The 15,774-nt window shown below is 43.7% G+C and overlaps 1 protein-coding gene across 2 annotated transcripts in view; it reads left to right on the forward strand.

The window, feature by feature from the left end:
- Positions 1-1,074: 1,074 nt before the first annotated feature.
- The window catches only part of LOC120041072 (transmembrane protein 64-like), a 51,981-nt gene continuing 37,281 nt past the window's right edge, over positions 1,075-15,774 (forward strand). The window contains exon 1 of one of the 2 annotated variants that reach the window (XM_038986029.1): positions 1,075-2,720. In XM_038986029.1, the coding sequence (XP_038841957.1) occupies positions 2,001-2,720 (720 nt within the window). In that variant the 5' untranslated portion in view covers positions 1,075-2,000. The remainder of the gene's footprint in view (positions 2,721-15,774) is intronic. The other variant, XM_038986028.1, reaches the window with a different exon arrangement.

Genomic DNA, 15,774 nt, shown 5'->3' on the forward strand with positions numbered 1-15,774 from the left:
GGGGTAGGATCAGAAAGGGTTTAAACTAATAAAAGGAAAATAATAATAAAATAAAAGGAATAACCTGATGGGCTTTAATGAGTATAGGGCTAGTTGGGTAATTAAAATATGTATTTTTTTTACTTAACTTTTTTCTCGCTTCCCCTTTCCCATTTTGTATCACAAAGTGTAATGGATCTATACTATTGTTCAATTTGGTGGGGGCGCAAATGCAACATATTGGATGCCAACAGCCATTAAACTTGACCAAAGACGACGTGTATCTTGTTAGAATAGAGTACCACAGTATGAGTCATAATACCCATAAAACCTAGTGGTCAAACAAGGAAATGGTTCCATTCATTTTTCCCCATCGGGGATTTTAGAAACACTTAAAATAATGGCTGTGTTTTGTGTAGACTTTCCCTGGCGTTGCTTGTATTTACCCCCCCCCCCCCCCCCCCAAAAAAAAGAAAATGCTAATTAGCTGATAATGAGGCTATCATAAAGAAGTACAAATGCCTTGATGATCTGGAGGAGACTGCCGAATCGAGGCAAAGGTAAGAATCTCTGGATAAACTATCTAATGTTAGCTAAATTAAGTAATGATTAAATTGGCAAAATGTCTTTAGATTGACAATTCTGTGAATTGTCTTGTGCAAGTTTTAAATCGACACAATACCTGTTAGCAAAGGTGTCAGCTAGAGATGACACTCAGCGATTTGTAGTCTTGCATGATGTTTACATTGATGCTAATTAACATTTTCGAATCTGAGAAATAAATAGAGGCTGAATATATTGATAAATCACCTTGTCCGAGAGAGATTTACCGTTCTCAAAACCTCACGCCAGGGTAAACCGACACGAAACACAGCCCTTATTGTAAAGTGTTTCTAGGGTTTGACCGGTGTAGGCTGTCATTGTAAATCAGAAATTGTTAACTGACTTAGTTAAAGGTGGAAAACCTATTGTAACCATTTCCCTGTTTGATTAGGTTTCAGTGTACTGTGGTACTATATATCCATACTGTTTGGCTTTGTCCATCGACCCATGTGGGATTTAGTGAGTACAGACAGTCTGCTGGGTTTATTCCGCCGTGGTTCAGAGGCCAGAACGGTAGTAGTCACATGGTCTGGTACTTGGCATTGTGGGAAACAAACAGAGCGGTGGCTGGTGTATGAACAGCGTCCAACGTCAACACCACTTACTATTGTGGGCTAAACAAGTAATAAGACGCAGCTGTCTAGCAGACGGACTTAGACGCCACGGTTATCACTATGCACCGGGAAGAGAAGGTCCATGTTCGGTGAATCTGCCCGTTGGGACGGGTTTCCAGGACTTTACAGACAGCAGCTAGCCGAGTCGGTCTCACTGGAGTAGCAACTCGCTGCAAGGTTTTACGATAAATAGGACAGAGGAGTCGCAAAAGTTGGATTTATCTTTGGACCGCACGGATTTATCTTTGGACCGTTTCGTATGGATATGAATAGTAGGCTTGATCTGACGTTTTTAGCAGTACCGTGACTTTGTGGTCAGTTTGTTGTTGTGCCTCGGCTCGCCAGATTAACATCGACCGATGCTTTTCAACGCAGTGATTGTGTGACGAAAACTGCTGGGAGTATCGCCTCCGATTCGAGGCGATGTGAAAACGTTTTTTCTTTAAATCATTGGACTGGCATGTCTCCCAATTTGGTGTACCCAAGATCAAGAACTGCCACACTGGACGATAATTCGTATGATGGCAACCCGGATTGGAAGAATTTCCGTTTGAAGCCTATGTAAACAGTTATCCTCTATGCTGAAAAATAGAAACGTGTCCCCAACACAGAAACCATCGATAACCTTTCTCACTGTCAGCACATCACCCGAATCTTTCTCGGTTGTCATTATTTATGTTCAAGCGTCATCGTTTCTACAAGGGGGAAACGGGATAATTCAAGTACACAACGCTCCATCTTAAATCCGGGCACAACCAGTCAGAGCGACTGTATATCTTCCTGAGACTCAGTTGTAGGGCAACCATGTGGGGCGCAAGGGCGCCACCATCCCTGCAGGTCGTCCTAAAGGTCCTTAAACACGCTGCGGTCAAAGGACAGATCCAGCTGAACCGCTGGCTCCAGAGATCCTCCCCGGACGAGTGCGATAAAATTGACATCTTGATATGCAACGCGTTTGACGAGAGAGGAGCAGCCGTCGGTAAATCTGACGGAGACCCTGAGAGCATCGTTGACGCTGGCGTGTCATTCACCGGTAGCGTCACCAACGGTGATTTCAGACACCCGTGTTGTATTACCACGTGTTGTTTCAAGAGTGCCCTCCTGGCGTGCATTGTGACAGCTGTGTGCTTCTCCTCCGTGGCTCTAGTCCGACAGTACCTCAAGGACCTTCTACTCTGGGTGGAGAGCTTGGACAGCCTGGTTGGAGTCCTGCTGTTCATAGTCGGTCTGATCATTGTCTCCTTCCCATTCGGCTGGGGCTACATCGTACTGAACGTGGCTGCGGGATACCTCTACGGCTTCGTGCTGGGTATGGGACTGGTGATGGTGGGGGTGCTCATCGGTACCTTCGTGGCTCACCTGGTGTGTAAGAGACTGTTGACGGACTGGGTGGTCAACAAGGTGGGGAACTCTGAACAGCTCAGTGCTGTGATACGGGTGGTGGAGGGGGGGAGCGGACTCAAAGTTGTGGCCTTAGCGAGACTCACGCCCATTCCGTTTGGACTCCAGAATGCAGTGTTCTCAGTGAGTATGGTTGAAAATCTTGCCAGTACAGTTGCTGATGGTGTCTTTGGTCCTTTCTCCATTGTCTGTGCAGGTGAGAAACGGGAACCAGAATGTGCTTCCCAAATGGAACCCTATTCCCTAAATAGTAGGGCTGCACAATTAATTGCAGTATCGACATTTTAATATTGACATGTGCAATATCCATATTGCATTGTTTGTTTTTTCTGGTTTACTCTTTGTCCTCTCTGTCTCCCTCTAACAGCTGCTTCCCACACACACAGGCCCCGCCCCCTGTCACTCAAGCAGCTCCTCTGTTAGATTTGGGCTCCTCTGTTAGATTTGGGCTCCTCTGTTAGATTTGGGCTCCTCTGTTAGATTTGGGCTCCTCTGTTAGATTTGGGCTCCTCTGTTAGATCTGGGCTCCTCTGTCAGATTTGGGCTCCTCTGTCAGATTTGGGCTCCTTGTCCTCTGTTTAATCCAGTATTATTGTGGATGATGTTCTGTTAGGTCAAATACAGTCAACACAATGTTACAAACAAGAATGATGCCGCTTTCCACTTTGCTTCTTAATATAAATCATTATATTTATATTATTCCAACAGTTCACCCAAGTGTTTAGATTTAAATAACAATATTAAAAAAAATTAAAAAAAATAATATTAAATCGTAATTAGATTTTTCCTGCCCATATCTTTCAGCCGTACTATGTATTGCACTATAAAGGGAATAGGGTGCCATTTGAGACAGACAGCATCTGCAAGGGTGGTCGACCACCTGGTGGATGTGCAGGCCTTTGTTCCAGCCCTGTTCCAACATACTTTAATGATTCAGCTAATGTAGCCTAGGTCCTGATGACAAGCTGATTTGCAGTATCAGGTGTGTTCGAGCAGGGCTGGAACACAAGCCTGCACACTTAGATGAACAGGGCCGAGCATTCCAAGGAGAACAGGGCCGAGCATTCCAAGGAGAACAGGGCCGAGCATTCCAAGGAGAACAGGGCCGAGCATTCCAAGGAGAACAGGGCCGAGCATTCCAAGGAGAACAGGGCCTAGCATTCCAAGGAGAACAGGGCCGAGCATTCCAAGGAGAACAGGGCCGAGCATTCCAAGGAGAACAGGGCCGAGCATTCCAAGGAGAACAGGGCCGAGCATTCCAAGGAGAACAGGGCCGAGCATTCCAAGGAGAACAGGGCCGAGCATTCCAAGGAGAACAGGGCCGAGCATTCCAAGGAGAACAGGGCCGAGCATTCCAAGGAGAACAGGGCCGAGCATTCCAAGGAGAACAGGGCCGAGCATTCCAAGGAGAACAGGGCCTAGCATTCCCAAAGCTACACACACTAGGCTAGGGCTGTGCAGAATACTGTGACACAATGAGTATTGTAACGGATATGGAGAAATATGACTACGACAAATATTTTTTTATTATCTGTGATCAGAAAAAAGTAATTTCCAGCTGCCAGCACACATCTCTTTCACTCAGTGTGAAGCGCTGTGTTCTGTAAATAACTATTGGCTACTTCTTCTGTCTGCAAAGAAATGGGCGGGCTATTGGTTGAAACCGTTGCAATGATTGGATTAGAACAAGCCACTGCTCCAGCTGTTCTCATTCCCCCAGACACACAGGCACTGCTGTTTCAGTCACTCGTCTGTGGGGACAAGTCTCCCTTTCTCCAAAAGTCACGTATCAATCAGAATTCACAGCTAGTCATTGTTGTTTAATCGAGTTATTTCCTGTCGTCTTGTCCGAGGCCATATGGTTGTTTTAGTCTGTCTACTTGGTGTTGTTTAGTCTGTCTACTTGGTCTTGTTTAGTCTGTCTACTTGGTCTTGGTTTAGTCTGTCTACTTGGTCTTGGTTTAGTCTGTCTACTTGGTCTTGGTTTAGTCTGTCTACTTGGTCTTGGTTTAGTCTGTCTACTTGGTCTTGGTTTAGTCTGTCTACTTGGTCTTGTTTTAGTCTGTCTACTTGGTCTTGTTTTAGTCTGTCTACTTGGTCTTGTTTTAGTCTGTCTACTTGGTCTTGTTTTAGTCTGTCTACTTGGTCTTGTTTTAGTCTGTCTACTTGGTCTTGTTTTAGTCTGTCTACTTGGTCTTGTTTTAGTCTGTCTACTTGGTCTTGTTTTAGTCTGTCTACTTGGTCTTGTTTTAGTCTGTCTACTTGGTCTTGTTTTAGTCTGTCTACTTGGTCTTGTTTTAGTCTGTCTACTTGGTCTTGTTTTAGTCTGTCTACTTGGTCCATTGCGGACCACGCCTGTCGTTACGCTGTGATCCAAGCCCATGCTTCTAGCTGTTGTTGTTATTATTTATTATTATTGCTCCTGTCCAAGGATGTTTACTGAATGACAGGTCATTAGTAAATGAAATCAAATGTTGTGACATAAGTGTGGGGAGAGAAGTGTTTTGCTCCTATCTAAAGTGAACCAATACATAGTGAATTATCCGAGCTTCATCTAAATGTGTCTGGAAGAAATGCAGGCAGTAGTAGCCAGCCATGCGTTAGGCTATTTACAGTATACACAAACTGTACCTACTGCAGCCCTAGCTGCTGTTTACACAAACTGGACCTACCTAGCTGCTGTTTACACAAACTGGACCTACCTAGCTGCTGTTTACACAAACTGGACAGGTCAAAAAAAGCTGAAATAAACTTTAAACACAGATGCACTTTTCTGAGATCCAACATTGCAGCCCTTCAGCTCGACCATGTCTCAAATTACACCCTATTTACCAACATGAGGCTTTGTCAAAAGTAGTGCACTATGAACAGAATAGGGTGCCATTTGAGTTGCAGGCCCTAGTCTGATGTTTTGAACCCCCCAACTATTTTACCCCCCACTGAGAAGGTGGTGTGTGTGGGTGGTAAACCCGGAATTATCCCCACGGACTAATCTGTCACTGGTCTCCAACACTTGACACAGCTAACAGTGAATTGCCCGTCTGTGTCAACACTAGGCCCCTCTTACGTCAAAAACTACAGACCTGTATCCCTTCTTTCTTTCCTTTCCAAAACACTTGAGCGTGCTGTTATACTGGATAGTTATACTGTTATACTGTATAGTTATACTGTTATAGTGGATAGTTATACTGTTATACTGTATAGTTATACTGTTATGCTGTTATAGTGTATAGTTATACTGTTATAGTGGATAGTTATACTGTTATAGTGGATAGTTATACTGTTATACTGTATAGTTATACTGTTATGCTGTTATAGTGGATAGTTATACTGTTATAGTGGATAGTTATACTGTTATACTGTATAGTTATACTGTTATAGTGGATAGTAGAGTCCCTGCCCATCTTCCCCCTGATGCTAGGACAGTAGAGTCCCTGTCCATCTTCTCCCTGATGCTAGGACAGTAGAGTCCCTGCCCATCTTCCCCCTGATGCTAGGACAGTAGAGTCCCTGTCCATCTTCTCCCTGATGCTAGGACAGCAGAGTCCCTGCCCATCTTCTGAAAACATCTGAAACCTTACCTCTTCAGACAGTATCTTAAATAATCTCCCTCACCTGAATGGAGTAGACTGTTGTGCAGTTAGAGAGCATGGTCCCAGTAGACTGTCGTGCGGTTAGATAGCATGGTCCCAGTAGACTGTTGTGCAGTTAGAGAGAATGGTCCCACATCTGTTTGTTCTATTATGTCAAATCCTATATAAATGTTTGGCATGACAAGGAGTGGCACAAACATGCTCGTACCCACCCAGGCTAGCAATTAGACTGTACAAGGCATGCCAAAAATAATATTAGTCACATGCTTTGTAAACAACCGGTGTAGACTGGGCTGTATGCATTACTCTCTGTAGTGCCTTGCGGTTGGATGCCAAGCAGTTGCCATATCAAGCAGTGATGCACCCAGTCAAGATGCTCTCAATGGTGTGGCTGTAGAACCTTTTGAGCATCTGTGGGCTGAATCTTGAAAATGTAAGTGAATACTCTTACCAGCTGGTCAGTACACGTCCTGGTAATCTGTCTGTCCATTGTGAATGTTAACCTGTTTTAAATGTCTTACTCATATCATCTACGGAGAGTGAGATCACGGTCGTCCGGAACAGCTGGTGCTCTCATGCATGGTTCAGTGTTGCTTGCCTCAAGCATAGAAGGAATTTAGCTTGTCTGGTCGGCTCGTGTCACTGGGCAGCTCGCTGCTGGGTTTTCATTTGTATTCCAGGATAGTTTGCAAGCCTTGCCACATCCGACGAGCGTAGTAGGATTCGATCTTAGTCCTGTATTGACGTTTTGATGGTTCGTCAGAAGTCGAAGTGGGATTTCTTATCAACATCCGGAATAGTGTCCTGCTCCTTGAGGCAGCAGCTCTAGCCTTTAGCTCAGTGTGTATGTACATAAGGTCACTGTGGGGACAATTTCATTAATGAAGCCGGTGACTCTGGTAAATTCCTCAATGTTACAGGATGAATCCCAGAACATTTTCCAGTCTTGTAGCTTAGTGTCCTCTTCATCGGACCACTTCCTTATTGAGCAAGTCTCTGATACTTCCTGTTTTGAGTTTTTGCTCGTAAGCAGGAATCAGGACGATTTATGGTCAGATTTGCCAAATGGAGGGCGAGGGAGAGATTTGTCTGCGTCTCTGTGTGTGGAGTGAAGGTGAACTAGAGGTTTTATTTTGTACAGGTGAAAATTAGGTACTGTAAAATAGATTGCCGTTTCCCTCCATTAAAATCAACGGCCACTAGGAGCGCCGGTCTTAGTGCATTTTCTTGCTTCAGTTCCTATACAACTTGTTTAGTGCGGTCTTATAAATATAGATGAACTCTGTTGGTAAATAGTATGGTCTACAGTTTATCATGAGGTACTCTACCTCAGGCGAGCAATACCTTGAGACTTCCTTTATATTAGAGATTGTTAACAGGTGTTGGGCAAAGTGACAAACACCTCCCCCCTTAACCTCACCCTACGCTTGCGATCGGTCTTGACGAGGCATAGAAAAACCAGCTAGAGACTGGGCGTTCTCTACGTTCACGTCGGTAGCCATGAAGTGCTTTGAAAGGCTGGTCATGGCTCACAACACCATCATCATGCCAGGAAACCCTAGACCCACTCTAATTCGCGTACCGCCCTAACAGATCCACAGATGACGCAATCTCAAATCGTACTCCACACTGGTTTTCAAATTGTATCCGAGTAAAATGTAGCCTAAATATCTTGAATTCCCATTGTGTTGGTAATCCTATTTTAAATATGCATGTTTTCATAATGACTCTGTGTTTTAGTCATACTAGTGGAAAAGTGCAGATATCGTTAGCATAGACGGTAGGCCTAAAAAAAGAGTTTGATTTTGTATGCTTCCCAAACGTTCCAGTTAATGTCGTGTAATCACCCTCTACCAATCTTTGACATTAGCATTATATTGCATTTTAAATGGACAAGATTTATTTTAGTTTATGCTCGGTTACGCTACATATGTCAACCCTTGTATTGCTTTATGAAGATCAGCGGGATGTGGGATTAGGTTGTAGTAATATACTCCTTTAGCTTTAGTCGAAAACAACAAAGGAACCTATTGAGCAGTCGGTCTCCTACGAACGTGGGCGTTGTTTTGACAGCAAACATTGTTTAGTATCAAAACACTGCTTCCACCCAGGTTGACTACTGTAGGGGACAGTAGCTGTTCTGGACAGACCAGATTGACTACTGTAGGGAACAGCAGCTGTTCTGGACAGACCAGGTTGACTACTGTAGGGAACAGTAGCTGTTCTGGACAGACCAGATTGACTACTGTAGGGAACAGTAGCTGTTCTGGACAGACCAGGTTGACTACTGTAGGGAACAGTAGCTGTTCTGGACAGACCAGATTGACTACTGTAGGGAACAGCAGCTGTTCTGGACGGACCAGGTTGACTACTGTAGGGAACAGTAGCTGTTCTGGACGGACCAGGTTGACTACTGTAGGGAACAGTAGCTGTTCTGGACAGACCAGATTGACTACTGTAGGGAACAGTAGCTGTTCTGGACAGACCAGATTGACTACTGTAGGGAACAGTAGCTGTTCTGGACAGACCAGGTTGACTACTGTAGGGAACAGTAGCTGTTCTGGACAGACCAGGTTGACTACTGTAGGGAACAGTAGCTGTTCTGGACAGACCAGGTTGACTACTGTAGGGAACAGTAGCTGTTCTGGACAGACCAGGTTGACTACTGTAGGGAACAGTAGCTGTTCTGGACAGACCAGATTGACTACTGTAGGGAACAGTAGCTGTTCTGGACAGACCAGATTGACTACTGTAGGGAACAGTAGCTGTTCTGGACAGACCAGGTTGACTACTGTAGGGAACAGTAGCTGTTCTGGACAGACCAGGTTGACTACTGTAGGGAACAGTAGCTGTAATGGACAGACCAGATTGACTACTGTAGGGAACAGTAGCTGTTCTGGACAGACCAGGTTGACTACTGTAGGGAACAGTAGCTGTTCTGGACAGACCAGGTTGACTACTGTAGGGAACAGTAGCTGTTCTGGACAGACCAGGTTGACTACTGTAGGGAACAGCAGCTGTTCTGGACGGACCAGGTTGACTACTGTAGGGGACAGCAGCTGTTCTGGACAGACCAGGTTGACTACTGTAGGGAACAGTAGCTGTTCTGGACAGACCAGGTTGACTACTGTAGGGAACAGCAGCTGTTCTGGACAGACCAGATTGACTACTGTAGGGAACAGTAGCTGTTCTGGACAGACCAGGTTGACTACTGTAGGGGACAGCAGCTGTTCTGGACAGACCAGGTTGACTACTGTAGGGAACAGTAGCTGTTCTGGACAGACCAGGTTGACTACTGTAGGGAACAGTAGCTGTTCTGGACGGACCAGGTTGACTACTGTAGGGAACAGCAGCTGTTCTGGACGGACCAGGTTGACTACTGTAGGGAACAGCAGCTGTTCTGGACAGACCAGGTTGACTACTGTAGGGAACAGCAGCTGTTCTGGACAGACCAGGTTGACTACTGTAGGGAACAGTAGCTGTTCTGGACGGACCAGGTTGACTACTGTAGGGAACAGTAGCTGTTCTGGACGGACCAGGTTGACTACTGTAGGGAACAGTAGCTGTTCTGGACGGACCAGGTTGACTACTGTAGGGAACAGTAGCTGTTCTGGACGGACCAGGTTGACTACTGTAGGGGACAGCAGCTGTTCTGGACAGACCAGATTGACTACTGTAGGGAACAGCAGCTGTTCTGGACGGACCAGATTGACTACTGTAGGGAACAGCAGCTGTTCTGGACAGACCAGGTTGACTACTGTAGGGAACAGCAGCTGTTCTGGACAGACCAGGTTGACTACTGTAGGGAACAGCAGCTGTTCTGGACAGACCAGATTGACTACTGTAGGGAACAGCAGCTGTTCTGGACAGACCAGATTGACTACTGTAGGGGACAGCAGCTGTTCTGGACAGACCAGATTGACTACTGTAGGGAACAGCAGCTGTTCTGGACAGACCAGGTTGACTACTGTAGGGAACAGCAGCTGTTCTGGACAGACCAGGTTGACTACTGTAGGGAACAGCAGCTGTTCTGGACAGACCAGATTGACTACTGTAGGGAACAGCAGCTGTTCTGGACTGACCAGATTGACTACTGTAGGGGACAGCAGCTGTTCTGGACAGACCAGATTGACTACTGTAGGGAACAGCAGCTGTTCTGGACAGACCAGATTGACTACTGTAGGGAACAGCAGCTGTTCTGGACAGACCAGGTTGACTACTGTAGGGAACAGCAGCTGTTCTGGACAGACCAGATTGACTACTGTAGGGAACAGTAGCTGTTCTGGACAGACCAGATTGACTACTGTAGGGAACAGTAGCTGTTCTGGACAGACCAGGTTGACTACTGTAGGGGACAGCAGCTGTTCTGGACAGACCAGATTGACTACTGTAGGGAACAGCAGCTGTTCTGAACAGACCAGGTTGACTACTGTAGGGAACAGCAGCTGTTCTGGACGGACCAGGTTGACTACTGTAGGGAACAGCAGCTGTTCTGGACGGACCAGGTTGACTACTGTAGGGAACAGTAGCTGTTCTGGACAGACCAGGTTGACTACTGTAGGGAACAGTAGCTGTTCTGGACAGACCAGGTTGACTACTGTAGGGAACAGCAGCTGTTCTGGACGGACCAGGTTGACTACTGTAGGGAACAGCAGCTGTTCTGGACGGACCAGGTTGACTACTGTAGGGAACAGCAGCTGTTCTGGACGGACCAGGTTGACTACTGTAGGGAACAGCAGCTGTTCTGGACAGACCAGGTTGACTACTGTAGGGAACAGCAGCTGTTCTGGACAGACCAGATTGACTACTGTAGGGAACAGCAGCTGTTCTGGACAGACCAGATTGACTACTGTAGGGGACAGCAGCTGTTCTGGACAGACCAGATTGACTACTGTAGGGGACAGCAGCTGTTCTGGACAGACCAGATTGACTACTGTAGGGAACAGCAGCTGTTCTGGACAGACCAGGTTGACTACTGTAGGGAACAGCAGCTGTTCTGGACAGACCAGGTTGACTACTGTAGGGAACAGCAGCTGTTCTGGACAGACCAGGTTGACTACTGTAGGGAACAGCAGCTGTTCTGGACAGACCAGATTGACTACTGTAGGGGACAGCAGCTGTTCTGGACAGACCAGGTTGACTACTGTAGGGAACAGCAGCTGTTCTGGACAGACCAGATTGACTACTGTAGGGAACAGCAGCTGTTCTGGACAGACCAGATTGACTACTGTAGGGGACAGCAGCTGTTCTGGACGGACCAGGTTGACTACTGTAGGGAACAGCAGCTGTTCTGGACAGACCAGGTTGACTACTGTAGGGAACAGCAGCTGTTCTGGACAGACCAGATTGACTACTGTAGGGAACAGCAGCTGTTCTGGACAGACCAGATTGACTACTGTAGGGAACAGCAGCTGTTCTGAACAGACCAATTCCTGTCGTCTTGTCCGAGGCCATATGGTTGTTTTAGTCTGTCTACTTGGTCTTGTTTAGTCTGTCTACTTGGTCTTGTTTAGTCTGTCTACTTGGTCTTGTTTAGTCTGTCTACTTGGTCTTGTTTAGTCTGTCTACTTGGTCTTGTTTAGTCTGTCTACTTGGTCTTGTTTAGTCTGTCTACTTGGTCTTGTTTAGTCTGTCTACTTGGTCTTGTTTAGTCTGTCTACTTGGTCTTGTTTTAGTCTGTCTACTTGGTCTTGTTTTAGTCTGTCTACTTGGTCTTGTTTAGTCTGTCTACTTGGTCTTGTTTAGTCTGTCTACTTGGTCTTGTTTAGTCTGTCTACTTGGTCTTGTTTAGTCTGTCTACTTGGTCTTGTTTTAGTCTGTCTACTTGGTCTTGTTTTAGTCTGTCTACTTGGTCTTGTTTTAGTCTGTCTACTTGGTCTTGTTTTAGTCTGTCTACTTGGTCTTGTTTAGTCTGTCTACTTGGTCTTGTTTTAGTCTGTCTACTTGGTCTTGTTTTAGTCTGTCTACTTGGTCTTGTTTTAGTCTGTCTACTTGGTCCATTGCGGACCACGCCTGTCGTTACGCTGTGATCCAAGCCCATGCTTCTAGCTGTTGTTGTTATTATTTATTATTATTGCTCCTGTCCAAGCATGTTTACTGAAAGACAGGTCATTAGTAAATGAAATCAAATGTTGTGACATAAGTGTGGGGAGAGAAGTGTTTTGCTCCTATCTAAAGTGAACCAATACATAGTGAATTATCCGAGCTTCATCTAAATGTGTCTGGAAGAAATGCAGGCAGTAGTAGCCAGCCATGCGTTAGGCTATTTACAGTATACACAAACTGTACCTACTGCAGCCCTAGCTGCTGTTTACACAAACTGGACCTACCTAGCTGCTGTTTACACAAACTGGACCTACCTAGCTGCTGTTTACACAAACTGGACAGGTCAAAAAAAGCTGAAATAAACTTTAAACACAGATGCACTTTTCTGAGATCCAACATTGCAGCCCTTCAGCTCGACCATGTCTCAAATTACACCCTATTTACCAACATGAGGCTTTGTCAAAAGTAGTGCACTATGAACAGAATAGGGTGCCATTTGAGTTGCAGGCCCTAGTCTGATGTTTTGAACCCCCAACTATTTTACCCCCCACTGAGAAGGTGGTGTGTGTGGGTGGTAAACCCGGAATTATCCCCACGGACTAATCTGTCACTGGTCTCCAACACTTGACACAGCTAACAGTGAATTGCCCGTCTGTGTCAACACTAGGCCCCTCTTACGTCAAAAACTACAGACCTGTATCCCTTCTTTCTTTCCTTTCCAAAACACTTGAGCGTGCTGTTATACTGGATAGTTATACTGTTATACTGTATAGTTATACTGTTATACTGTTATAGTGGATAGTTATACTGTTATAGTGGATAGTTATACTGTTATAGTGGATAGTTATACTGTTATAGTGGATAGTTATACTGTTATAGTGGATAGTTATACTGTTATACTGTATAGTTATACTGTTATAGTGGATAGTTATACTGTTATAGTGGATAGTTATACTGTTATAGTGGATAGTTATACTGTTATACTGTTATAGTTATACTGTTATACTTTTATAGTTATACTGTTATAGTGGATAGTTATACTGTTATACTGTTATAGTTATACTGTTATAGTGGATAGTTATACTGTTATACTGTATAGTTATACTGTTATAGTGGATAGTTATACTGTTATACTGTATAGTTATACTGTTATAGTGGATAGTTATACTGTTATACTGTATAGTTATACTGTTATACTGTATAGTTATACTGTTATAGTGGATAGTTATACTGTTATACTGTATAGTTATACTGTTATACTGTATAGTTATACTGTTATAGTGGATAGTTATACTGTTATACTGTATAGTTATACTGTTATACTGTATAGTTATACTGTTATAGTGGATAGTTATACTGTTATAGTGGATAGTTATACTGTTATACTGTATAGTTATACTGTTATAGTGGATAGTTATACTGTTATAGTAGATAGTTATACTGTTATACTGTTATAGTGGATAGTTATACTGTTATAGTGGATAGTTATACTGTTATAGTGGATAGTTATACTGTTATAGTGGATAGTTATACTGTTATAGTGGATAGTTATACTGTTATACTGTTATAGTGGATAGTTATACTGTTATAGTGGATAGTTATACTGTTATAGTGGATAGTTATACTGTTATAGTAGATAGTTATACTGTTATACTGTATAGTTATACTGTTATAGTGTATAGTTATACTGTTATAGTGGATAGTTATACTGTTATAGTGGATAGTTATACTGTTATACTGTATAGTTATGCTGTTATAGTGGATAGTTATACTGTTATACTGTATAGTTATACTGTTATACTGTATAGTTATACTGTTATAGTGGATAGTTATACTGTTATAGTGGATAGTTATACTGTTATACTGTATAGTTATACTGTTATAGTGGATAGTTATACTGTTATAGTAGATAGTTATACTGTTATACTGTTATAGTGGATAGTTATACTGTTATAGTGGATAGTTATACTGTTATAGTGGATAGTTATACTGTTATAGTGGATAGTTATACTGTTATAGTGGATAGTTATACTGTTATACTGTTATAGTTGATAGTTATACTGTTATAGTGGATAGTTATACTGTTATAGTGGATAGTTATACTGTTATAGTGGATAGTTATACTGTTATAGTGGATAGTTATACTGTTATAGTAGATAGTTATACTGTTATACTGTTATAGTGGATAGTTATACTGTTATAGTGGATAGTTATACTGTTATAGTGGATAGTTATACTGTTATACTGTATAGTTATACTGTTATAGTAGATAGTTATACTGTTATAGTGGATAGTTATACTGTTATAGTGGATAGTTATACTGTTATAGTGTTATACTGTTATAGTGGATAGTTATACTGTTATAGTGGATAGTTATACTGTTATAGTAGATAGTTATACTGTTATAGTGGATAGTTATACTGTTATAGTGGATAGTTATACTGTTATACTGGATAGTTATACTGTTATACTGTTATAGTGGATAGTTATACTGTTATACTGTTATAGTGGATAGTTATACTGTTATAGTGGATAGTAGAGTCCCTGCCCATCTTCTCCCTGATGCTAGGACAGCAGAGTCCCTGCCCATCTTCTCCCTGATGCTAGGACAGTAGAGTCCCTGCCCATCTTCCCCCTGATGCTAGGACAGTAGAGTCCCTGTCCATCTTCTCCCTGATGCTAGGACAGCAGAGTCCCTGCCCATCTTCTGAAAACATCTGAAACCTTACCTCTTCAGACAGTATCTTAAATAATCTCCCTCACCTGAATGGAGTAGACTGTTGTGCAGTTAGAGAGCATGGTCCCAGTAGACTGTCGTGCGGTTAGATAGCATGGTCCCAGTAGACTGTTGTGCGGTTAGAGAGCATGGTCCCACATCTGTTGGTCCCAGTAGACTGTTGTGCAGTTAGAGAGAATGGTCCCACATCTGTTTGTTCTATTATGTCAAATCCTATATAAATGTTTGGCATGACAAGGAGTGGCACAAACATGCTCGTACCCACCCAGGCTAGCAATTAGACTGTACAAGGCATGCCAAAAATAATATTAGTCACATGCTTTGTAAACAACCGGTGTAGACTGGGCTGTATGCATTACTCTCTGTAGTGCCTTGCGGTTGGATGCCAAGCAGTTGCCATATCAAGCAGTGATGCACCCAGTCAAGATGCTCTCAATGGTGTGGCTGTAGAACCTTTTGAGCATCTGTGGGCTGAATCTTGAAAATGTAAGTGAATACTCTTACCAGCTGGTCAGTACACGTCCTGGTAATCTGTCTGTCCATTGTGAATGTTAACCTGTTTTAAATGTCTTACTCATATCATCTACGGAGAGTGAGATCACGGTCGTCCGGAACAGCTGGTGCTCTCATGCATGGTTCAGTGTTGCTTGCCTCAAGCATAGAAGGAATTTAGCTTGTCTGGTCGGCTCGTGTCACTGGGCAGCTCGCTGCTGGGTTTTCATTTGTATTCCAGGATAGTTTGCAAGCCTTGCCACATCCGACGAGCGTAGTAGGATTCGATCTTAGTCCTGTATTGACGTTT

This window comes from Salvelinus namaycush, unplaced genomic scaffold (assembly GCF_016432855.1).
Source record: "Salvelinus namaycush isolate Seneca unplaced genomic scaffold, SaNama_1.0 Scaffold402, whole genome shotgun sequence".
Classification (NCBI taxonomy): Eukaryota; Metazoa; Chordata; class Actinopteri; order Salmoniformes; family Salmonidae; genus Salvelinus; species Salvelinus namaycush.